The sequence below is a fragment of the Stigmatopora nigra genome, chromosome 22, assembly GCF_051989575.1.
Source record: "Stigmatopora nigra isolate UIUO_SnigA chromosome 22, RoL_Snig_1.1, whole genome shotgun sequence".
Lineage (NCBI taxonomy): Eukaryota > Metazoa > Chordata > Actinopteri > Syngnathiformes > Syngnathidae > Stigmatopora > Stigmatopora nigra.
The window spans coordinates 1,204,127-1,229,890 of record NC_135529.1 but is presented as its reverse complement, the minus strand read 5'-3'; the positions used below and the strand labels follow the sequence as shown (position 1 = coordinate 1,229,890).

Here is a 25,764-nt window from a genome sequence, read left to right as displayed (position 1 = left end):
ACCCGAGAGGTCAAAGCTCCATTCTCCAAAGCGCTTTGCTTCCAACACTTTGCCGTGTTACACACACACCATTGCACACCAAAAGCCGCCTGCCAGCCATGCAAGCACAGCACCATACAAAATACCACCTGGAATATGAAGATTTATGAATCAAAATATTGACACCCCTGCAGAGCAAAGAAAGCGCAACATAGAGCGAGCATCAGACCAAAAGGGATGAGACCAGAGCATGCACCAAAGCAGACTTTATTTAGCTCAGTGGAATATGGAAGCGGTAAGGTAAAGAGAAACACCAGTAGGGAAAAGGAGAGGGGGGTTGGGAATATTATAGAGACACACTTAACCACTGAAGCAAGACATTAGGACAGGTGCACATCACAGGTATCTTTTTGGTCATCACTATGGCAACAACATATCCAAGGAAAGGGGGGGAAAAGTCCATTTTACCTACAATGAGAAGTCCCTTCACAGCAGAAGACCCCCAAATATGTACATCTTACAAAGGTCAAGACAGAGCGATGAAATAAAAATCAGGGTGTACAAAAAAATTGTCTTTGTGGTTTTTGGAATGCACATTTCTGTACAGAAGAAAGCTCATTGGTTTTGTCGTAAACATTTGTTAGTAAATTGAGAACAAAACAAGACGGCATTGTTCAGCCCACATCCTTTGGAAAGCAGTTTTTTTTTCCACCGGGGAAATGGAACAGGGACATCTAAGCAGAGAACAAAAATAATACCTTGCAAATCTGGGGCTGAACTCCATCAAATACTGCGATACAGGTTCTCATGTTTGACAAGTAAACATATTGAACCCATTTACCGGTAGCTAGATGTTTCGTGTTTAAAAACCAAATAGTTATGTTATTGTCTTTTCCGAATAAATGACTGAAAAGCCAATATGATGGGATTTAGCCCAAAGTACTGAATACATTGAGCATTTCATCAACAGTATCGCAGGTATCCTTATTACAGTTTGTAGTCATTAAAGCCTAGTGGTAAAGCGATCAGAGCATGCATCTTTCTACAGTAACAATAGAAACTACAGTACATTAGCAGCAAACTGGACATCCTTAAGGGCTGGAGTTTAACACTATGGTTAAAAAGAATCCAAATAAAAACAAATAAAACATTTCTCAGAAAAGTATAACTCTTTAACCGCTATATTACAAACTGCCATGGCTCTAGTTTGGGGTTTTGGTTACAGAGTACTCCAGTGTGCTTATGAGAGGCAGAAAACAGTAGCTTAGAAATTGGGACTCCTACCTTCTTTAAAAACAGTAAAACATCATCAAGTACACAGTAGCACTTTTTTTCTTCTTCTAGGTCTTACGGTTAAAGTATTATCACGTCTTTGGATTTTTGTCTTAAAGCATTAACTATTGTTTAGCAATTATTGTTATATTATTATTAGTAGTATTATTACACTTAAATCGGGAGTGGTTGCAAATACAGTGAAATAAAACCATTCAAACAAAAAGAGAGGAAAGGGAAAATAAATTAAGTTTACAAAAATAACATCCATCATCAAGTTTTTCCTTTGCTTTGTGCACAATCTCCTTGTTAGGTGTGTTAAAACAGGAGCTGCGTTTCAAACATCCAATGAAGTCTTGAGTCAACCATACGAAAGCTAAGTACTGTACATTTACCCCTCACGCTATTAAACACTTTCGATTCAATAAGGTTTTTTTGTAACAATCTATTTGAGGTGAAAAGCTCAGATCTATCATACACACAGATGTTCTTTTTTTTTTGTGGATGTAATACTTTGCCCCAACCAAAAAAATGTGCCTTCTTCCGCTTTCGAGACAGAACATATAAAGTTCACATTGGACGTAGAGCCATTTTGAGCCGACCTGAGCGTAGAAAGCTTTATATTCATAACACATTGGTAAGCCATTGGTATATCTCAAAGAACAGAAAGGCAATTGACCCTTACCTGAACATATCAAAGCTGTCACAATCTTTTCATAATCATGACACTGAAGCAATTATACCGAAGCAAGACAGTTGAGCTCAATTCATAAGATTTATAATAAGAAACTATTACTAGACACACACACACAATGTAAATTTGGAGTTTGGTTAAAGTTATCATATACAATATTATGGTTGAATGCTATAAAAATAGTTTGTCCTCCTTCCCAGGACAAACTTGCCTTTCTGCTCTGTGCTATTTGGGCTATTATCCACAAAAGGAACATAGAAGGTGTCCGTATACAACAGAAGACTCATCATTGGCTTATGGTGGGTGGAGCTGCACTTTGGCACTGTATCAATCAGTCCATTGCTTCCATCTTTTGCTGTGCCAGATGCAGGTCTCACACTTCAAATGTACAGACGTCAGCTCTGAAGTTTGTTCATGAAAACAAACACGATGAAACGACAGACGTGTAAAATTTTGGTTACGAGCTTTGGGATCTGAGTCAGTCTTTACAAAAGCTCAATGGAAATACCACCGTCTATTTTGGGATATTACTTGGTTTCCGCCTCAACTTCCATCATTTTCGGCTTTGTTTTGTTTTTGTTTTTCTTTCTTCAAGTTTATCTTTTGGACCACTCTATTTACACTAAAATCTCTTTGAAAGTTCCCGTTCAAGCCTTTTGAAGACCAGCACTACATGCTACACTGCTAGTCCTCTAGCACTGTCTGGTTGAAGGGGGCCACTTTGAGTCTATCAGGGTGACCGGGAGGTAGACTACAGGTCTAACCAGGCAGTGAGGTCACATAAGTACTTGGAGAATGCTCTTTGGCCTATGTGTTGTTGTTCTTGTTGGGAGGAGGAGGGGGGGTGTTTGTTCAAGGTGAAGTTTGGTTGTAGAAAGGTGTCTGAGACATTGCAATAGGGGCAACAAAGAAAGAAATAGCGCATACGAGAGAGCAATATAAAAAGAGAAAAGTGGTTGCAAGGGCTTGGTTTGGCCTTACTTTCAGCTGATGAGGGTTCTCTTTGGGCCATGAAGGCTCTGCATCTTTGGGGTGCTCAGGAAACAGGTTTGGCAGCAAAGTGAAGTTTCATATAAGAGGTTGACAGTAGGCAAAGAAGAATGCAAATGGGCCCTCTATTAGGCCCGATCTCTCTCCCCTGCGCCGGCTGTCAATTCGGCCTGCTCTCTTTCGGCAGAGTCAGAACTCAGAGTTCTTGCCCTCTTCTCCTTGGCTCTGGCATTCTGGAACCAAACCTGAAAACATACATATTTGTCAACATTTGTTTCCATTTTCTCTCATTTTCAGTATATTAAGTGCACAAGCCTATGTATTGTACTAGTCCGGACTGGACTATGAGCCAAACGTGACCACATTTAAGGCACGGAGCACATTCGCTGTAAAAATCCGCAAAGGACAAAAATTGCAGGGTTCAATAGTGGGAGAAAAAGTATATTTGATCAACTACATACATCATGTAACAAAAACATTTACCTGCACCACACGGTGAGGTAGTCCCAATTCTCGGCCTAGTGCCTCACACTCATGTCGATTTGGTGTACGGTGACTCTTGTAGAAGTCTCGAAGCTGGAGTACTTGGAAGTGGCTCATCTGTGTCCTTTGGCGTTGCTGCTGATGTTGGTGAGGCTGCAGAGTTTCACCCCAATCTGAACTTGGGCCGCCCGATTCCTCAGCACTCAAAGACCCTTGGTCAGCCATACTTGAACCCTCTTCACCCTCGTCATCTTCTTCAAAGTCATCATACTTGGCTTGGTTGTTGAGATCATTAGTTGTAGAGAGAAACATAACTGGTGCCTTCACTGTTTGTCCTTTGTTGCTGATGGTAATGCTAGTGTCTGGGACAAAGGATACCGATGGGCCTGGTTTGTCAATGATGGCAGACATAGCCATTCCATTGCTCCCGCTGGATCCATTATTCATTAATAAGTTGTAGCCTGCTCTTTCAGCTTCCGCCCAGTGGCGTGATCTCATGTGGGCATCCAGAGCACTTTTAACCTTAAAGAGAGCCCTGCAGAATGGGCAGCGGAGATGGTTCAACACCATATTGAAACTAGAGCCCGGTCCCATTGATCTGAACTGCCCTTTTCTTTCTCTTGCACGTGTGTTTTGAAACCAGACCTGTGCATTAGAAGAACAAGTTAAAAATGCAGGATAACAAAACATTGTATTTTCTTGATCATATTTAGTTTTTTCCCTCTTACCTGAACCACTCTTCTTGTGAGGCCTACATCCTGCGCAATGCCTTCCAGGACTCCTCTGGTGGGGTTGGAGTCCAAGCTGTAACGCTGATACAACACTTCGAGCTGTTCTGGGGTGATAGTGGTTCTCTGGCGTTTATCCCTTCTATGTTCTTCCTCGACATCTCTGCTAAACCTCTGGGCATCAAAACTGTTATCCGACATTAGATTCGAGTTCGGCTTCAAGGAAGTCTCAGACAGGTCACCTAGTGAGTTCTTAACATGCGTGCTACCTAAGTGAGAAATCATTGGATTTGTGGCATTCGGGTGCAACTGTGTCATAGCACCTGAGAGCATTTGGCTTGCCATTAGGGAGTGGTTGGAGTGGATCATCATGTATGACAAGGTTCTGTCTGTAAATCCAGAATGAAGGAGTTGGACCTGTGACTGCGCTGCAAGTAGGTGTCTTGTCTGATGTTCCTGCCACATCTGCAAGGACGACAGGGACATTGGGCATAGATTGCACTGAAAAAGGTTTGGTGCTGGGATTCCATTTAGTGGCTGGGTCTCAGTGGATGCATGGAAGGATGCATCAGGCTTTGGAGTCTGGTTCTTTTCAGACTCAGAAGACAAGGGGAGGCTGGGTGATGTAGCTGGAGGTTTTTCAAAAGATGTATTTGGGGAGGAACTCTGACTATTCTCCTGGCTCGATTCACACACTGATGACGAGTTGTTTGGTAAAGTGATTTGCGAGAGAGAAGATTGAGACTGGGATTGTTCTGCTGAACCTTCTTCATGAGGTTGGACTAGTTTTTCAGCCTTTGGGGAGGGCGCATTTTGTATAGCCCACACTGTTTCCTTGCTTTCAGTATCAATAACAGTTATTTCCTTTTTTACAGTTTGGTTTGTCTGAGGAGTAGCAGTTTGTTTTTGTTTCTTGACATTAGGTAGTGTTTCCTCATTCTCCATCAAATGCTCGCTATCAGAGTAAACGGTGGAAGAATCAAGGGTGGGAGAGTCTGGATGGGTATAATATTCATATGTCAGATCCATGGAATTTTCATTATGAGAGTCATTTTGCCCTTCATTCCTGTTATCCTCAGTATCGTCATTATTGGAGTATCCGTCTCTCTTTTTAAGAATGTCCAGTGGGCTCATCCCCTCAATTCCATCATCGGTTCCTCTTTCCTGGCTCTTACGGGCTCTTTGCCTGGCATTTTGGAACCATACTACAATAACTCTGTTTGGGAGTGCCAACAGGGCAGACAGCCTGTCATATTCCTCCTCTCTAGGATAGGGAGTTGCTTCAAAGACCTCCTGCAGCATCTCTAGCTGTTTCTCTGTAAAGCGGGTTCGAGAGGAGCGCCTTCCCCTTTGGGTATTGCTTCTTTGGATGTCAGTCAACAGAATTTGAGGCGAAGTGTCGGTTGGTGCAGGGGACATTGAAGACGGGGACAATGTCAGAGATGGATTCTGTGTGACTTCCTCTCTCAATTCCTCAAGGGCTGTCGTCGGTGGGTTATTAAAATTATATGGCGAGTCTTTGTCACGTTGGCGCTCTTTGAAAAGTGTATTGCGAAACCAATGTTTTATGACTTTGTGAGGTAGACCAGACAGACTAGATATCTTGATTAGCTCCTCTTCACTGGGTAAGCTATTGATATCAAAGTATTTTTTCAAGATAGCCAGCTGGTCCTCAGAGATTCGAGTACGTGTCCTTTTACCCTGCTGTTGCTCCTGTAATGTTGGGCTGACCTGAGGCTCCCGCCCTGTCAGATTGCTGTTGCTCTGTGCTTGTTGACTCAGCAAGGAAGTATTGACTTGAGTAGACTGAGTGAGTATTGTCGGGCTTAGCTGGGATGGTTGAGAAATTACTGCTGGATTAATAAGTGCCTGTTGCCCAAGCAGTTGAGACTGATAGAATTTTGTCAACTCTGGGTTTACACTTGAGTCTAACCAAGTTGGGGGTTGGAGTCCCACAGACTGTAACATAACTGGTGGCATGAGTGGCAGCTCCATCGGAAAAGGAATTGGAGGCATGGGAAGTTTCGGTAAAGTTATTGGGGGAATAGGAAGCTGAGGAAGAGGAAGTCCAGGAATTTTGGGGAAGGGAGGATTTTTGGTGTTAGCTGCGGGTGCATGTTGAGAAGTGACAGAAGGCGATGTGACTGTCAGTGGTTGCTCTTTTTGTGGAATTGTTTGAAGGAGAGATGAAGCTAGGGCTGGAGAAAGTAAAGAGGCATTTGTTAGGTCTTCAATTGTCGCACATGTCTTTGTTTCAGGATCCGAAAACGAGGATAGGGGTGATGTTTTAACTTGGGGCTTATCTGTTTCAGCTTGAGGTTCTTGTTCTGAAGAAATATCTGGGGATGCGACTGTATTCTGAGATGAATCCTCTCGTGATTTATTCTCTTTCAATGGGAATAATTGATCATATTGTAGTCTGTATTCTCTGGAAAACCTCTCTAACGCCGCAGTTGGAAGCACTTGTCTGTGAATGTATTCCTCGTGACTTTTTAAAATCATGGCATCTGAAAAGAACTTCCCACAATCTTTACACTTTTCTCCTCTTCCACAGCATCCTTTCTTTTTGCTTGAAAATTCATTAGCACCTTCACAGTTGTCCTGATTTTGTTTACCAGGAAGGCTTTCTCTCTCTTCAACTTCATTCTTGACATCTTTGTTGTAGCTTTCCACTTTTTCTTCATCTGCTCCAATTAGCTCTTTTTTTCTCCCTAAATAAAATTCCGTCTTGTGAATGTCAGAGGACTCGTTTGTCAAATTTAACATTTGGGTTGCAAGCTGCTGCTGGTGCCTATGTCTACTTTGTATATACTGTAATGCCAATTCATGGCCATAACTCTGCAACAAGGTCCTAAGAGCTTCTCCATTTACTGCAGCATATGGCACTCTTGGTGGAGGGCACTGTAATTTCGAGACGCTAACTGTGGAAGAATCCTTTTCCTCTGTTGGATGCTCATTTTTCACAACAGGCACAGACATTTCTTCTCTTTCATTTTCAACTTTTTTGTTGTATTGTTTTTCTTTTGGGCTGCTCAAGGACCCACTGCCGTGTTCAACGCTTGTGTCAAAAGTTATTGTATTTTTGGGGGGGCTAACATCTGAGAATGAAATTTGATTCTGAATAAATTGTTCTTCCGTTTGAGGGTTGTTCTCTGTTTTAGCCTCACCTTTATTCTGTTCACTCAAGGATGACTTGGTTGCCTCTGATTGGTTATGTTCCAAGCTCTTTATTGCCATTTCTGTGTTGAGTTTCATGTCGCCGGGAAAGTAAAAGGGTAGAATTTGTTGCTGCAGAGACAACAAGTTGTCTGGTGCCAAGGAGAAGTGCTGAAAGAGATTCTCCGGTCCGAAAGAAAGATGCTGCATTACTTGGGCCTGGAGCAATGCTGTGTGTTGCAACTGGGCTTGGGCTTGTGCCTGAGCTAACTGCTGCTGTTGCATTAGTAGTAACTGGTTTCTTGACGCTAACAATTCTGCCACTCTCTTTTTAGCCTGTTGACCTTCAGTTGCGATGGTCGTTTGGAGCTCAGAAACTGATCCCGATGAAGAACTAGCTACATCTGGCTTCTCAGTGCAAAGAAAACTTTTACACAACTCCTTGTTAGTAATACCAGACATTAGATTTGTTGTGGTGGCAGATACTGGAGCATGTATGTTAGACACAGGTGTTTGTATCCCTGGGTTTTGTGCAGCACGGGCTCTTGTTTGGTGAAGAACTGAGCGTAGATGTATGTCCAAAGTGGAGCTCTGGCTGTAGCCCACACCACATAGTTTGCACCTGTAGGGTCGAGGATCTTGGCCACGGATGGTCTCTGTGGCAGGAACACCTGTGTTGGAATCTTGCAAGGCTCGTCTGGCTCTGTGGAGATGGGACACTGAATTGTAGTGAACCAAAAGAATTGTTTTCTGGGTAAACGACTCAGAACATATGGTGCACTTGTATGGCCTCGATGGATCCAAATACCGGTCCATTGTTGGGTTAGAGCTTTTTTTGATGGGTGAAATTGATCTAATTTCTGATGGGATTTCATCATTTAGGGTTTTTTCCGGCACAGCTAATTCCTCATCCTCTTTACCAGATTCATCAGGCAGGTCTTTCTTTATAGGTAGACAGTCTTCTTTTTTTCCATTTCCTTCAAGTTTGTCTTCTTCTTGCTGCACTCCTTCTATCTCTTCATCCTCACCTTCACAAGCTTCTTGGCCAGCTTGAGGGGATAGACTCGGGTCTTGTTGAACTGGTATCTTACTGTGTTCCATGTTTTGTGACATATGAAAGAGTGAAGCTGAATTTTCTGCGTTGTCTGGTTGTGAGTGTGTATTCTGCATGTGCCTCTGAAGAGCCTCCTGACTACGACACTGTCTGGAGCAAAGGGGGCATTCTGTTGCTGCCCTCATGGCATGATATTGCCAGTGAAGCTGGAGCTTCTCCTGAGTGGGGAACGCCAGGCTGCACCTGCTGCAACGAAACCTGTAACCATGGCGATCAGAAAGAGGAGGGGGGTCGGCAGTTGGGGAGGAAGGGGGGGTGTGAGTCAGGGATTGAGGAGCCAATCTTCCATTGGAAGGCTGAGTGGCGTTGTCTTCCAGGGGTGGGGTGAGTAGCGCTGTGACATCTTTGGGTGCGGCTGTATTTCCCTTGGTGTACTCCACTGAAATGCCTTCGAAATACACATTAGTGAATATAAATGTTTGATTCCAAACAATAATTCAGTCCAAATATGAATTTCCATTTCATAAACCTACTTTTGTTTTTTGGTGAATCATCTGAGGTAAGGGAGTCTGCTGTCTGAGAATGATCAGTCAGGTCAGTTTTCATATTTTGACTTTTTGCCTCATCCATGCACAAGTCAGACGGTAGTTCATTCTCCAGCTGAGGTTGAACTTGCTCCATGGACGGTGTAACCTGAAAGATAGAAAATGTCAGTTTCTTTCTCTGAAGATATCAGTTCAAGAATGGGATGGCATCAGCAATTGAGCGAGACAGAAAAGGAAGCAAGAGATTTTTCTTCAGCCCACGTTATGAATAAAGCACGTTTAATTGTACAGCTTAATAGCAGACAAATTGCCAGACGTATATAAACACGAGAAGACTACACTCCCTGTCCTAATATCATGAAACATTCAAGAGTGAATCTCTAAGTATATTGTTTTATCTTCCCCCTGTCTGTGCAGAGCTATATGCAGCAAGGCACATCAACTTGATAATAGGTGTACATGGTTGAGATATGTGACTCTGCCCTTCAGCACCAATGGCGCCTTCCTACGTACCCCGAGGGGGTTAATAAAACTTAACTGAGCTGAATAATGAATTTTATTTAAAATCACTCTTCATATAGAAAATCTTCATCTTCAGAGATTCAAGAGCCAATGCAGCGCCAAGGAAAAGGTGGAAGGCTAAAGACAAAATTTACATGACAGGAGTTCTCTCTGTGTAACAGCTTCATAAGAACAGAGACAAGACCACCACACACCCACACACACACACACAGAAAACTGAAGGTCAGGCTTAATCTAGAGAGCGTAATTGGAAAGCAAGGTACATAATGGCCATCATCACCTCAGTCTGAATTAATGAACCTCAATTACTATCAGAGTGAGTGAGGGAGGTGCACGAGCAGGCTGGAGGGTGGTGGTGGTAGGTGTGGGTGTATTTGGAAGGGGGGTTGGCGAGTGCCCAGGGGTGAAGAATATGAAAAAGAGAGACCGGGACGAGGAAGGGCGGGAGTAAGGGGCAATGAACAAAAAAAAATGGCCTCGGCGAGAGCCAGCACGGGAGGGGTCGAACCTCAGAAAATGAGAGACGGCAAGGGAGGAGCAGGGACAGAGATTACAGAATACGAAGGCTAGTAGCCGGGGGGAGGCTATTCGGGGGCGTTAGGGTACAGCAGAGGGGAGAAAGGGTGAAAAGCAGTACGTGAAGTGGAGGCAAAGAGAGCAGGAGACAAAGACCACTTAGCATACGGGCCAGGAAGATGGAGGATGGTGATGTGGATAGATGACCGGTCTTTGTTAGCTGAGAGTCAAAGTAAAAAGAAGGCCCCCTTCCACTGTTTTTTTACTCCACTTTTGTTAATAGAAGGCTACTTAAACATGCATTATAGAAACACTGGCCTCTCCCTCACTCCTGGAGATAAACACTTTAGCAAGCAAGGGTCCACACACACTGCTTGTGTGTGTGCATCATCGATGATTGTGGGGAGCTCCTCAAAAATGGGTGGCTCTTTGGGGCCTTCTTATCTCACCGTAACGCCCTCTCATCTCTTCGGCTACTCATTTTCTCATGCTAAACCTGCCAAACTTGTCATACATGTTTATGTTCATTAACATGAATATGAATATTTTCATTAATATGTGCTGTGCCTTATTCAATAAATCAAACTCAAGCCCAAACAGAACAAATGCACACATTGCATCCACTTACTGTGGCGATGAGCTTGTCTACACAGTCCTGCGCCACACTGTGCACATGCGTGACATGTGGTCGAAGGTGTCCATATGGCATTTTTTCTTGACACAAAGGGCACTGGACAGTCTGAATAGGATAGAAGAGCAAGAGGTGAGGAAAAAGGTTAACATTTAGTTTATTTTCTGTGTGGGTCTCAACTGCTCACCTGCTGGTTCTCACTTTGCTGGTGTGTTCGGAGTCGTTTGGTTGTAAATTCCCCACTTTCAGCTGCTTGCCGCTTGAGTGACTCCTTCTTGTCCACCTCACCTGTCACTTTTTCTGACGTGACAAAATCAAATACGGTGTATTGCAATAATTCAATCGTGCAAAGAGAAATTTACATGCATACATTTTTCATAAGCAGCCATACCTGTCTCCTTATCACTCTGTTTAACCTCCAAGTGATCTTTGGTTTGGTCTGAAGGACCGGCGGTTACCTCGCTGGAATTTTCCATGTCCTCCTCATTAGGTTCTCCTAAGATAATAATATAATGTAATAGTTATTACGTTATGGTTACTAAGGGATTTTGAGCCAGCACTAATCAAATGCAATACTATTTTCTAGCTGCCCCATTTAAGACTATGATTTAAGATCTTAATCAAATGCAATACTATTTTCTAGCTGCCCCCTTTTATTGAAGGGGACCATGCTTCATTCTAGTCAGCTCTCTTGATATCCTATTGATCACTTATTGATTCTTCATTAGACTGTCCACACAATAGAGCTAGTTATGACTTGGAACACAACTTATATCTACGTTTTGATTCAAAATATGATGTATTGTAGAAGTGTTCTGTAAATATTAAAACTCCAGAAGGCTTATAAAACACATTGAACCATAAACCTGTGAGTCATCTACCAGATTTCACTCAGAACAGGCCTCAACGTCCCGAGAATTTGTATTGGTTCATTGATTAGCAAGTGGTAGTTAGCTCTCGACAGGGGCGATGGGGATATAACAAGGATGTGTATTGATTGATAAATTTAGTTGATCAATAGCGCAGCAAAAGCCATTATTCATTTTCTTGCTTTCTATCTTAATCACCAGGCCTTGTTTCTCGTGTCAATGGGTTATGCAGCTGAACTACAAATATATCTCTATAGTTCATATTCTTACCAGTAACGCCAATTGTTTTGTTTCTGATGGTAAATATTGCTGCCAGCTCTTCTCCACCCATTGGCTGGAGCTGTAGCAGACCTTCCCTCTGCTGATGGGTCTGGGTTTGGCTGTGTTTTAAAACTTGAATCTTAGAGGAAGAGGAGTGGTTGCATAGGAGACAATGGAATACACATGTGCCACCATCAACTTCACCATCATACTGCTGCAGGAACTTGGGAGGAGGAGAAAAACACTTGGTTAGAGAGTGCCTGAATTTGGTCTGAAAACAGCTTTTCAGAGTCACTGCTTACTCTGTAAACCCGGACGCTTGACTCATGGTGGGAACTCTGGGAATGTCCTTGTAGCTTCTCCATACTGCTTGTCGCATATTCACACAAGTTGCACCTTAGCTGGATAGGGTTCCCCTTAGCTATCAAGGCGGCACCTTCCTGACCCCGGTTGCCCCCTTCTTGAACATGAGCTGTAAGCTGGTAGCGGCTTCTGTGTCTGTCAGTCTGGCAGTGCAAGGAGAAGTTAGCCCTCAGCGGTGTGGTGTAGCCGCACAGCCTGCAGTGACAGCCACCAGTTACCAGAGAGCACCATTCAGACTGGGGCAAGGAGCGAGGGGTGTTTAGGTGCTGCTCCATGGACTCCAGACTGTCAGAAGAAAAGCAGGAACAGACAAGGCATTGGAACACACCCTGTGACAAAGGCCCGGTGGGGGACAAAGAAAGAACTGGTGGGGGAGAGGGTGAAGGTGATGGGGAAGGAGTCAAAGTTGAGCCAAGGGTGACAGGCTGTTCGGTGACTTGTTGAGTGGTCAGTCTCATGTTCAAGGACAGCTCTCCACCTAACACATTGAAAGGACTGTTAAGCATTTGCTCAATTTAATGAAAAGGATAGCACATCTTACCTGCGTTTTGTAGGTGTTTCAGATGGGGGGCAAGGCTCCTGCAGTGGGAGAGATAGTAACCCCGCTGCAGCCTCAACATGTTATGCGTGTGTTTCTCACTGGTAGTGTGTATGCGTAGGTTACGGGCGATACTTGTCTCATAGTCGCAGACGTCACATCGCCATCGCTTGCCATGCGAAGGAGAGTGAGCAGGTGGTGTGAGCTTGGTGGGCTGAGCGGTAGATGTGGGAATCGGAAGCGAGTGCTTGTATGTCTGCTCGTCTATTGTTGCACCGTTAGGAGAGCAACTATTGTTGTTATTAACGTGAGAAGTGTGGATCTGGCCATTGGCGTGTCCCCCATTTTGAACATTATTAAGGTGTTTATCTGACTGCATGTGTATGCTGAGGTTGCCTTTCGACGAGGTAGCGTAGTCACACACTTCACAGCGGTAGGGCTTGTAGCCACAGGCATAGGTTTCGCCCCGTGCCAAGCGGGGATGGGGTTTCCCTGAAGTGCAGTAGCTACACGCACCTCGCGTAGATGTGCCACAAATGCATTTTCCACTAGAGGCCGCGCACACGCATTGGCTGCCCGTCTCGGGATGTTTCTCTTTCATGTGGAGTTGCAGCGTATGCTGAGACTTGTAGTGCCAGTTACACTTGGGGCATTTCAGCGTCTTGCAAGAATTTCGGGAGTGCATGACAGTCATGTGACTCGTCAGTGAATTTGGGGAGAGCTCTTGGTTAAGGTTTTTGGGGACGGCTTCTTTCTGTTCTCCTTCGTTTTCTCTCTGGCCGTCCATCTCAAGCTGGCTGTCATTTGGTTCGGGAGCTTTGGAACCATTTCCACTGGAAATGGAAAAGTGAGAAACCCCTGTTGGCCCGTCGTCCTCAGCAGGCGCATTGACCCCCTCCATACCTGCCAATGGAAAAGCCAGACACGACTGCTGGGATTTAAAGCTCTGAGGAAACCCAGAAATCCAGCCCTGAGCTCCTGTTATGTCTTTTGCCTCCATGTCACTCTGCAGGGCAAAAGAGTCAGGTGGACAGGTGAAGTGCTTTGGAGAGGTGGAAGGAAGAGGGGAAGCTTTTGGAGAGGTGGGAGGAGTCGGAGAGGACTTTGGAGAGGCGGCTGTTTTGCTGTCGAGCATGCCACGGGCCTTTGCCATGCTGGAAGAAGCGCTTTGCTGGCTCTGTTGAGGTAATAAAGAACATTTGGATTTTGTTTGGCTTTGGTTTGAAATGACCTCCTCCTCCTCTCCTTCTCTGCTGCTGCTAAGGGCTTTTGGGAGAACCCCTGTTTCCGACTTCAATACCATGCTCGCGTGTCCCTCCATATTTTGCCCAGACGGAATCTCCTTCATCCACCGCTTTTGACTCATTCTATCCTCTTCACGATGTCGGTTCTTCCGCCCCCCTACCTGGATTTCTCCTTCATCTTGGGACCCGTCTGCACCCCCCTCACCCTGCTCCCCATGCGAGCTAGGATACTCTTTGGCAGGGTCCCCGTTTGAGCTGTGAGAGGCTGGCCCCTGCTTAGGGATGCAAACCAAGGCCAGAGGAGAGCGAGATAAAGCTTGGGGACCGAAGTCCGCATCTCTGTCCTCTCCTCCCCCTCCATCCCCTCCTCCTCCCTCACCGATGTCCATAGCGGAGGCTACAATTGCCGAGCATCACCACCCCACCTGCATACAAGAGAGAGAGAGGAAGATGGAGACAGAAAAGGAAGAAAGCGGGGGAAAAAATAAAATAAATGAGTCAGGTAAATTATATTACATAACAGTGAGCCCATTGATTAAAAACCTTGAATAGCATATGTTCAATAGAGCTTTCAGGCTGTGCAACACACGGGCCGGTTAGTCAGGGGTTAGCGTTAGCCCTTAATGGGAAAATCAATAGAGTAAGCGCCAAACTAGGTGGAGGAATGCGGGTAAAGGCTACGCAGGAGGTCTATAATATTCCTCGGGGGATCGGATTAAATAAAGAACTGAATGCTTTGGAGCTAAAGGGCTTCGGCTAAATTGTCACACTGAGATAAAAAGCGGATAAAAGAGCTGTTGTAAAATCATTCTATCTTCCTGCATGTTTGGCCACACACGTTTAAAAATGGAGCGAGGGAGCTGTAATTAAACCAAAACAAACAAAACAGACCCAAGAGAGAGTACGATAGATTATACCCAGCGCATTTGTGTTTGGATGTAGTCCAAAATACAGCAACTGCATGATGCATTATTGTGGGTGCCAACATTGACTTTATATTTATGGCATGTGACTGGGTCCATCTGACTAATCTAGAGCAATAACACCAATTGAAATTACATACATTCTAAATGCTCTTTTGGTTTTATAGAATCATCTGACAACAAACAACAATGGTGCACAAGTATATCCTAAAAAGAAGAATGTCTCCTCCTCTATAAATACCAGAAGAAAGAGATAGAGCCATCACTTGCTGTCTCATTATTCAATTACAATTTTTTTTCTTCTCAAAATCAAGAAGCAACCTTAAATCACCTTCCACCTTCTGGCCCAAACCGACCAACCCCTCCTCTCACGAGAGCCAGAGTGGGTGTCCCTCCACCCCCACCACTCTCTGCAGCTTAGAGATATATGGCCCACATTCACGCTCTGATAGTGCTTTAATGCACTGTGTTTGTGTCACAGGCCACAGACCCCTGCCCACTGCAGTGGTCTTTAAGTTTTCTGCGGGATACCACTACGAGGTCTTTTGAGGCCTGGCAGCAGCTTGGAACAGCAGAGAATAGTCTCTAATCTGATAAAGATTTTCATTTACACGACGGTCGATAGCCTAAAACCATCAGAGATGCAACTATTTATACAAGCATTCCTGGCTGGCTATTGATCACAAATATGGGAAACGGGCATTTAACATTTGCGAGTGTATGTGTGCGTGTGTAGGATGCTAGTGTGTGTAGGTTACCAGTGTGTATATATCCCGCATCATATGTCAAACAAGCTAGCGTGTAGGAATACTCAAAAAGAAACCATCACATGCCATTTGTGAATTATATTACTTGATGGGTACACTTAGGTGTGTGTGAGTGTATGTGTGTGTGTGTGTGTGTTAGTTATGTAAACCAAGCAAAGGACCAGAAATTGACCTCTAGCTTGTTTTTATTTTAACAGGATATGCCTGATGGTGAAAGGGGTGTGAGGTCCATTAGTGTTGTGCTTGTCTGTAATGTGTACACAGTATTTATTTTCTCAATCTGGTATTCAACATCACTTTTTTTCTCTGATGACAGGCTGATTTAGATTTTGAAATTTGATGTGTGGATACGGCAGATCCGCATGTGCTTATAGTGTTGTATTGTCTTATAAGCGCAAACCAACCATATTCAAGTATAGATCTATATTCAGGCCCTGAAATGAAAGATTACTCAATTTCTGTGATGGCAGACAACTATGTTTTTGGGTTTTGGAAATGTATCAGTATCTAATTAGAATTTAGTTAAATATATTTAAAAAAAACAACACTTTTTTGCCAATCTATCACAATGCGTGTGTGTGTATTATGTAAGTGAAGGAAAAAGAATACTAGTGTGTATGCAAGATTTTTTTAAGCAAACCAATCAGATTCTATCATAGGACATAAACATTGCCAGAATATGTTGTGTATATTTAAAATCTGTTTGTATTTATGTAAAATTAATATAACCATATGTGTGTTAGAGATTAAACTACAACGATAGCACATTGTTATACCAACCACCCAAAATCTAATCAAAGTACCTGAAATTCACAATAACATTTAGTTTATGATGTGATTGTCCATGTTTATATTTTGACTGTGTATACACAGAATACAGAAAAGACCAACTGTGTACATAAAGTACTCCTATTCATCATGCGGAAATATAAAGACTATGAAATTCACCACTGCATTCGGTTTGGATTTTTGAAAGTCGTGCATGGGTACGTAGTCTATAAATCCGACATAACAGTAGACGACTTGAAAGTATTGTGAGTGAGTGAGTCAGTGTGTGAGTGGGTGAGTGAGTCAGTCAGTCAGTGCATGAGTGAGTGAATTTGTCAGTGTGTGAGTCAGTCAGTGTATGAGTGAGTGAATGAATTTGTGAATGGGTGAGATACTACGAGTGTGTACGTCTGAGGGTCAAAGAAAAAGCAAGCAGGGCAGTACTTTGTCTCTACTTGGGTTTTTAAATATTTGATCTTATTTCTAGCAAGGACATTTACACCAGATTTGGACAAATCCAGTTATACGGTATCTGGCGTAGGTGGACATATCGGAGTTTTTACAGGTAACGCACGCACGCGCGCGCACACACACACACACACACACACACACACGAACACAAAAACACACACATGCACAAAACGTGAGTTTTGCAAGGTGCAGCAATGCCTGCAGAGCCCTGCGCAGAAGATGCAGTTATTGGTAGTGATGGGGCTACTTTTAGAGTAGTGTGGTTGTTGTCAAGTCACACACTACACGTTACAACTCTTTTGGCTTTTGTTTCCACCGCTAAATAAATTAATAAAAAAACATAACAGTTGACTAAAGCGACTAAACCTTCATTTCATGCACATTGAGAGACACAAAACACCCCCTCCCACCCTCAACAAACGGTGCACTTACATTTCTGCTGCAGCTCCAGCGCCAGTCTCCGCGATCTTAATGGTTTCGTTGTAGTAGTAGTAGTGGTGGTGGTAGTCCGAATAAACAAGCACGCATTCCCCCCGTTGTTTTTGCACGATCCGGTGCAGGCGAAGGACGGACGAAGGATCGGAGGATCGGAGGATCGGAGGACGGAGGACAAGAGGACAGTGGAGCGGAGCGCAGCCGCCTTTCCAAGTTGTTTAGCAAACAGTGTAATTAAAGCTACATGCAGGCAGGCGAGCGAGGCAAGGCAGGCTGGAGTAAACATACAAGACGGGGGTTGCAGGCTGGGTGGGTGGGCGTATGGTGGTGGTGGTGGAGGGGGTAGGGGGGCAGGACGGAGGGGTTCTGTGCGAGCTCCAGAGGTAGAATGAGTTCTGATCACGGTGTGGGGGGAAAACACTTGGCTCTTTATTCCTGCTAATTAGTTTCCTTCAAAAAATGGCTGAGATGGCGCCTGCTGCGCATGCGCGTAATTGCGCAGACGCCGCTAATTAGACGCTTTGGATCAATAGGATTCCGCGAGAGAGAGGGAGGGGAGGGCAGGGGAGGTTCAGGGGGGGAGAGAAAAGAGCCCAAGGAGGGGGCGACAAGGGAGACAACAAGGATGAGGGGAAATGTTGGGGAAAAAGTCCCGACAATTGCTCATATTACCGATTCGTATTTATGTTTCTTATTACGGTGTGGCTACTGTGATAGGCTCGGATGCCCCTGGATTTGGCCGGGAAAGGGGGTCGTAATATATTGCCGCACCAATATATAATTCTTTTAAAAATTAAAGAAATTGCAAGTGATGAAATGGGCTTTTGTTTTGTATTTTAATTCTTTTGCAAGTGTTTTATTTCTATGTGATTATGAGTCACTTTATCGTGCTTATGAATCATGCATGCAAATACTTGAAAATAATACTATATACCAAATAATACTAAATTTTCTAATTATACTCACATGCTTTATTATATTTTATACATACTCTGATGTTAAAGCACATAACCTGCACGGTTTTCTTTTGTCATCGTGGAATGTGAGGATCATTGTCTACTTTACATTTTATATATTTTTGCTTTGAATTGTCAAGATTTTATTTTAAAAAGTGTGGTTTTGAGAGTATAGGTCCAGCCATATGTCATTCATAACAAAATGACCTTTTTTTGTCTTCTTTTGGCCATCCTTGCACATCGGCTCCATTGTTATGATAATACTATTGTGAATTTAAACACGCAGTTTGCAATATGGCCAATGTGCATCTGCTGAAAATTGCATTACAAATAAATTTGTAAAGCTTTGTTCTCCTAAATAAACACATTTTTAGCAATTATATATAAAAAATCAAATAGATAACAATGTTGTAGCACCAAAGCAGAAAGAAATAAGGTTACTGTCATCGCACACAATGAGTCATATACATGAATATTAATTTTTTTACTCTTGACTCACAATCTGATGTTCTTTTTTTTCCTTTCATTTATTATGAACCCATTAAGTATTTAGGGAATTGATCTGTTGGCCAATTAAAAATCTGCTCGGTGTGTCTTGACCCACGTTTATTGTTCATCCAATAATTGTTATATGATTTGAAAAAAGCTCAAAGTGATTGTATGTCTGGCACGTGTTTGTATGTATTGTAATCATAAATCAAGCCACTTGTTTTTATGTCCATATGATGAGCTTTTTCCCCCACCTCTTGTTTTTCCTGGTTGTCACTGACACACCTAAATTATCAAAGCATTTACGAATGGGTGTGCATGCATGTATTTATTATCCATATATATGTATGCATCTTTTTCATCTCTTGGTTTCTACTGATGTTATACTGTAGTCATCCTTTCAATTCACCCAACCATATTTGGTAAGCGCAAGTCAAAATGGAGGCCTCGGGACGCGCGCAGTATTTTAAAATATGTGATTTTCTCGTCACTTATCATGGAAATCAAGTAATAACATCAAGTATTATCACAAAGCATCAATCAATATTATGAACATGACCAGAGAAAACAATTAAGTATCCAACGTGTGCCTGTTATGTGCAAGGAGTATATAAGTCTCTTACCATAAGCTATAATCATTAGAAAATATGATTATAAGTTTCCATTTAAACCTGATGATACATTTTGAGGATTTTAATCACACATCCCTAAATTGGGTGTTGCTTTGACAGTTTATTTCAATATTGTTGATAAAGGTGAGGACAGAATATCTCATGCAATGTCAATGTGTTTATGTATTTAGTAAGTCTATATTTACTGTTGCATGACAGCCCTTTTTGTCTGTGCCCTCGGGTGCCTGAATGCTAGGGGTTATTGTTGTTTTCATTGTAATATATACTTAGCCCTTCCACCAATTTACCCTGTTAGTGCTAATGGGGCAATTAAGGACCCACACACACAGACACATACCTCGGGCACAATTCCAAACTTGTCTTGGTGACATTTATATGACGAAATGCTGGGCAAACTGTGAACACCCATTTGACGTTTCTTATTTTTCACCCCTACCCTCCTTTTCAGCCCACAGGGAACACCCCCTTACGTGGACAGGAGACATTTTGATTTCCAGTGTAAAAAGTGCGAAAAATATGCTCTTTATTGACCTCCAGTCAAGTATTTCATACTTTTAAGTCTATAAATATATAAATATATACGTACATATGTATATTTATTTATTATACTATATATTTTAAATTACAAAACGTTTGCAAAAATTGCTATTGAACATTTTATATATATATATATATATATATATATATATATATATATATATATATATATATATATATATATATATATATATATATATATATATATATATATATATATATATATATATATATATATATATATATATATATATATATATATATATATATATATATATATATATATATATATATATATATATATATATATATATATATATATATATATATACATATATATACAAATACGTGTGTGTAGGAATACGTATTCCTTAACTGCCATTCCTCCCGCCCCAAGGAGGCAATAACCTCCCAAGCAAGTGCTTCCCAGTGAGCTGTCGTCATAGTAACTTGTGGTCCAGTCGACATGACAACCCCACCACCATCCAGAGATAGATGATAGGCCATGGTAGGTGGTAAGATGGGGGTAAAGGCATACATCCCATTAATTTGCTTTGCCTGATTCTGATTCAAAATTTGTTTCTTTTCGCCCCTCCTCCACCAGGGTTACGTTTTTTCGACATGGGCCTGTTTTACATTTATACAAGTATTTCTTGAACGCCAGCCTACGGGCAGCAGCCTTTTCTGTCCTTTGTACATGGACACGGTTAAAAGATATGCATATTTCTAAACGTTTTGTAGGAGTTTGTTTTGATTCTGCATGCCCAAGAACTTTCTTCTCACGGCCTTTTGGATATTGCAATGCACAAATAAACAGCTTGTACATGTCTTGTAAATTTGTGGAAATATTCTTTTTAATTTATAAACTGGGAGATTTTCAATTGTTTAGAAAATTATTTTTCTGCAAAATTATTATGGGAATTTAAGGTGGCTAATTTTTCTCCAAGCAAATCTATATTTCTGATTTGTCATAAGCATAAAGCCTTACAAAATAAGACATGTGAGTCGCATGGTTTTAACAGATACGTTCATGTAATGTTATGTTTATTATTTTTTAGTGAAAGCGTAGAAGGAAAACAGAAATGTCTTACCAGAAATTTCCAATGTATATCTTACCAGCCTGATTTCCTTCATTTGGCTGTACTGCATATACATATATATATCTTTTTTTTTTACACAATGTTTATTACATCTGCCTCATTTTTCATGCCGCACCTTGGCAGCTGTGAGATGATAAATGCAAACTAGATCTAGAGGTGTGGGACTTATGCTCAGCCTGACCTTTGAATAGGAATAATAGAGAATGCATATATTCTGAGGTTTTTTTTCTTAACCCCCACCAATGAGAATTAATAAGTGTGTTGATGCCATGCTACATCAGGCCCAGTGAAGAATTTAATTTATTGTTCCATAAATCAGCAGAAAATCTTCCACATGATTTCAAAATATAAATTATAAAAATATACTCATCTTAGCCTTAGTCAGGTTTCATTTGCCTGACTTCAGTGTGGCCAGCACGGGATCGATTTGCGCTCACTGACGGTGTGATTGTGAGTGACTGGTTTTCTGTGTCTGTGTATTTCCTATGACTGACTGGTGACCAGTTTAGGGTATAGTCAGTCACCCTTTCGCCTGAACTCTGACGGGATAGGCGCCCTGTGAACCTAACAAGGATAAATAGTATTGAAAATGAATGAATAAATCCTATAATGTAAGCACGTGCAGGTTATTTTTCCAAAAAAGTAAATGCAATTTGCAATTAATAAACATTATTTATAACAGTTAAATATAAACAAAACAAAAAAAGCTAATAGGTTGCAAAGAACAAGCCACCCACACACACACACCCACACACACACCCATAAATCAGTGATATCTCTTTGTAATAGAATTCAAATACCTTTCATACCTTGTTGCATGCTGTCTTGCATGATAATTATTTTGCAACACAAGGCACAGTCCTTTTTTTATGTACCATGGCAGCATTTGGTCTGTTAGAAACACTGCATGTTTTTAGTATAGTACCCATTTTATTCCCACAAACAAGTATGATGGTTAGTTGGGTTGTCTTTTAAAAAAAAATACAACTTGTATTTTATGTAAACAGAATTTTCCCGAGGTTATAGTAGGTGTAATAAATTTACACCATGGATATCTGAATATATATGTATACTTGCAAAATGGTACTGTATGTAGTCCATACAGACTAATGTGACACATCAGACTATTTATTAATTTAAACATGTCTTTACAAAAGGTATACACATACTAATGTTCAAAATTTTAGACCTACACCTCTTGGTCTGGTGCTGTTTGTGTACACACAGGCCAACTACTGCAATAATAATGCAGTGAATCATAAACATTGTTATATTAGTACCTCTCTGACAAGACCCATGAAAACTGAACATTATTACCTATGTAAAGGCCCACCCCGTATGTAATATGGCACTTGCACTGGGTTTCATTATGCTGTACATGTGATCATAATGTTGTCGCTGAATAATGTTTACGTGTTCATATAGTTTGCCTTACAACAACCATTAAAATATTTATGTATGTACCTATATACCGTTTTTATTTGTATATAGCATTAGGATTCCTAAATATATTGATGTAAATATGTATAATGCATTTGCGTCTCCTTTATATCCTTATATGATTCTGTGTGGATTTATATACAGCATACGAGTGTGTGTTGATATAATATACTATAGGGTTTCATATGAAAATAAAGCATAGTTTATTGTCAGGTAAATTATTGTTAACAAAACATTGCAGATATGACAATAAATAAGACAATCTTTTATTTATTTGATGTGATTTTTTTTGGGGGTAGTCATGGTTTGCCCCAGTCTTCTTTCATTCAAATGCGCATAAAAGATATCTACTCACTGGACACCTTATTCACATTACTCTCATAATATAATCTGAGCCCTGTATCAAAAAAGATTGATTGTTAAAAATTGAGGTTTTGCATAGCTGTTTATTTTTTAAGGTTAACCTGATAATGTGTACAAGTGCTTTATACTGACTTTTCTAAAATAATTGTGTGGTTTTACATAATTAAAATAACACACAACTTGGATGAAAATAATACTTCTATATACATATATTTCAAAATATTGTATCACTCTAATATAGTGGCTAATGCTCGATATTAGCTTGTGCAAGTGTTCCTTAATATTGTGACTCTTGACATAGCCTCTCGGTTTGTGCTGTCCTTTTCTGCTTTATTTTGGCTATACCCCAATGAGGTGTCTGCTTCATTTCATTTTTGTTGCCTCCCGCCTCTGACAGATGTATTTCCCCCTTGGGAATCAATAAAGTGTATCGTCTCATTTCATCTCATCTCATCTCATCACCTCGGCTATGGCCTCCTTCGGGGCGACATTAATATTATCAGTGGCGGATGTAGATGAGTGTGCCTCGATACAATGTTTGGATCCAATCACATGGGCCATAAATAGAGTGAATTATACATCAAGATAAATTTAGGTATGTGTAGATGGCTACATATAATAGATATATAGAAGACACACACACATACACCCACAATTCAGCAATATAAATAAATAAAGATGAATAGAGGTCTATTTTGTCGCTAGATGGCAGCACCAAACTTCATATTGGGGTTACCATCAGTTCTCGTTTATTATCTCATCTCATTTTCTTAACCGCTTTATCCTCAATTGGCTCACAGGGGGTGCTGGAGCCTATCCCAGCTGACTGGGGGCCAGAGGCGGGCGACACCTTGAATTGGTGGCCAGCCAATCGCAGGGCACAAAGAGACAAAATGCCATTCACCATACCTAGCACCATACTGTCCAATCAGCCTACCATGCATGTCTTTGCAATGTGGGAGGAAAACCCACGCAGGCCCGGGGAGAACATACAAACTCCACTTAGGTGAACCGACCTGAATTTGAACCCAGGTCCCCCACTGTGAGGCCGAGCACGAACCACTAAGCCGACGGGTCGCCGCTCGTTTACTACATTGTTTTAAAAGTATATAGGTCTAAAGTCTTTTGGAATGTTTCCTTTTTTAAAATGCTTTTTTAACTTTCCTTTTCCCCAATATCAGGGCTGATAAGAATCCAACATGGTGCACTGAATCAAATATTGAAATTATAAAAAAAACTATAAAGACACAGGCCCGGAAAGGATGATCGGGCAACAACAATATATTTAAAAAAAACTTTTAAAAAACATGTTTTATTCTTGTGTAATCTTGGTCATATGAAAAGTGAGGCAACTCGTTGTGATTTAATACACAATGATGTACTTATTGAACATAATACAAAATGATTCATGTGCTCCACAGTGATGTTAAGCAGCACTTCTTCACTGTAATTGGTTTTAAAGAAATAATCCTGTTTAATTTGCACCATGGTCTGTGAATGTTGCCAATGTTTTTATATTCAATTCAAATCCTCTTTTTCTGTTACAATGTATACATTTTGGTGCCATGAGTGTGGTGGTTAACAGTGGCACGTAGTGGATACAATGAAGAAGTACCCAAGTCTTACTTAATTTAACAACCTCATTTTTTTCTGAGAAGGAACATAACTGCATTTGCAATGTTTTTTTCACATTTATTTTAAGGTAGTTTTTTTGTCTGTGTGTGGGTTAAGGTGTTTTTTTAAGTGAATTCACAGAATATGTCAATGAATCAACTACTGCAATTTAAAAGAAAACTTACTACTATTAACCTTAAATGTCTTTTTCAAGTGCAATTTCAACTAATTCTAACAATCACTTTCCTTTCCAATCAAATGTTTCATATCAAAAGTATACTTTTAATTGCTTACATCAAAATTCATCTGAACTTGACCTTCTCTTTAGGAACTAACTACAATGATTTTTCCCCTTATTCAGTTTCCAGGTATACTGAGTCACAGACACCCGTCATTGGTTGTAAATAAGCCACCATATGGGTTAAAACACTTTTGGGCACCCACCTGAGTCAGTTTAAGATGGTTTTCCACCACAGTTTTTACCCAAGCAGCTTAAACCTCTCCATTATTAGAATATTGGCAGTAACCCAGAGTGTAAACAACAATAACATCCCCAAAATTCTCAAAATGCCAATATACTGCTATTCAAAACCCCCAAAACTACACCTGGGTAACTCCTGTTCTAATTTGTGAACCTGGTCATGCATGCAGCTATTATGAAATCAAATATTTGTGTGTGTTCTGTCACTAAAGATTGCAACATGACCCCTAAATATATATTATGATTGCTATTTTTGATTGTCTGTCACTCTTCTCCCACGCCTCAATCTTTTCTGACAATGCATTCAACAAATGCTGTCAATACTAGAATATGTGGATAAGGATGCAAAGCGGGCCATTTAATTTCTTTGTGGCCTTTTGGTCCCAAAGTCAGGAATCTTTGATTTTGTTACCAAAACACCAAATGTCATAATCACTATCCTTTCATTTAGGAGCACAAGATTATGGTTAGGTTGAGGATTGCCCATGAGATGCTGTGCCTCCAAAGTTAGGCATGCTGTAGAGTTGAATTTTATGCTATAACGTGGTAAAACCTGGAGGAAGAAACCACACCAAGAGGTCTATAAGTCTCAGACTAGTATAGCTGCTGTGGCAAAATTTAAACGTAACTATTTGTTGCTGTGATTGTGATTGCATTTAGATGATTTTTTTTTAAATTGTACTCTTCCAAAATATATAAGGCAGTAAAAAAGAAGACCAGTCAATGGCCCATTTTTTTAATAATGAAATTCTAATTTTAGTTCATCATATGTTTTATATCCAACTCCAAAGAAATGTCAAATGTCTCCGTGTGGAATGTTTTGTAATAAACCCGGATGAACACTAGAGAGAGCTATCTATTCGAAAGAAGGTTATGGAAAAGCAGTAAATTAATTCATGAATTGCTGCTGCAAGGCGTGTACAATTAACTATAACTGTAATCA

At 41.1% G+C, this 25,764-nt stretch overlaps 1 protein-coding gene across 1 annotated transcript; it reads right to left on the bottom strand.

The window, feature by feature from the left end:
- Positions 1-230: 230 nt before the first annotated feature.
- Positions 231-17,385, bottom strand: LOC144215594 (zinc finger homeobox protein 3-like). Its single transcript, XM_077744639.1, has 11 exons — positions 17,207-17,385; positions 12,605-14,270; positions 12,003-12,541; positions 11,710-11,923; positions 10,962-11,066; positions 10,758-10,870; positions 10,568-10,678; positions 8,890-9,049; positions 4,147-8,804; positions 3,419-4,063; positions 231-3,180 (listed from the first exon to the last, which is right to left on the bottom strand). The coding sequence occupies exons 2-11, from the start codon at positions 14,232-14,234 to the stop codon at positions 3,064-3,066; spliced, it is 8,292 nt and encodes a 2,763-aa protein (XP_077600765.1). The 5' UTR covers positions 14,235-14,270; positions 17,207-17,385; the 3' UTR covers positions 231-3,063.
- Positions 17,386-25,764: the final 8,379 nt, after the last annotated feature.

Excerpts from the sequence above, each read along its gene's own strand:
- LOC144215594 (XM_077744639.1), bottom strand. The coding sequence starts at position 14,234 with ATGGACATCGGTGAGGGAGGAGGAGGGGATGGAGGGGGAGGAGAGGAC. Across the intron at positions 11,067-11,709 it reads CAAAACAATTGGCGTTACTG|GAGAACCTAATGAGGAGGAC; the intron begins GTAAGAATATGA and ends TTATTATCTTAG. Across the intron at positions 8,805-8,889 it reads TGATTCACCAAAAAACAAAA|GCATTTCAGTGGAGTACACC; the intron begins GTAGGTTTATGA and ends TGTATTTCGAAG.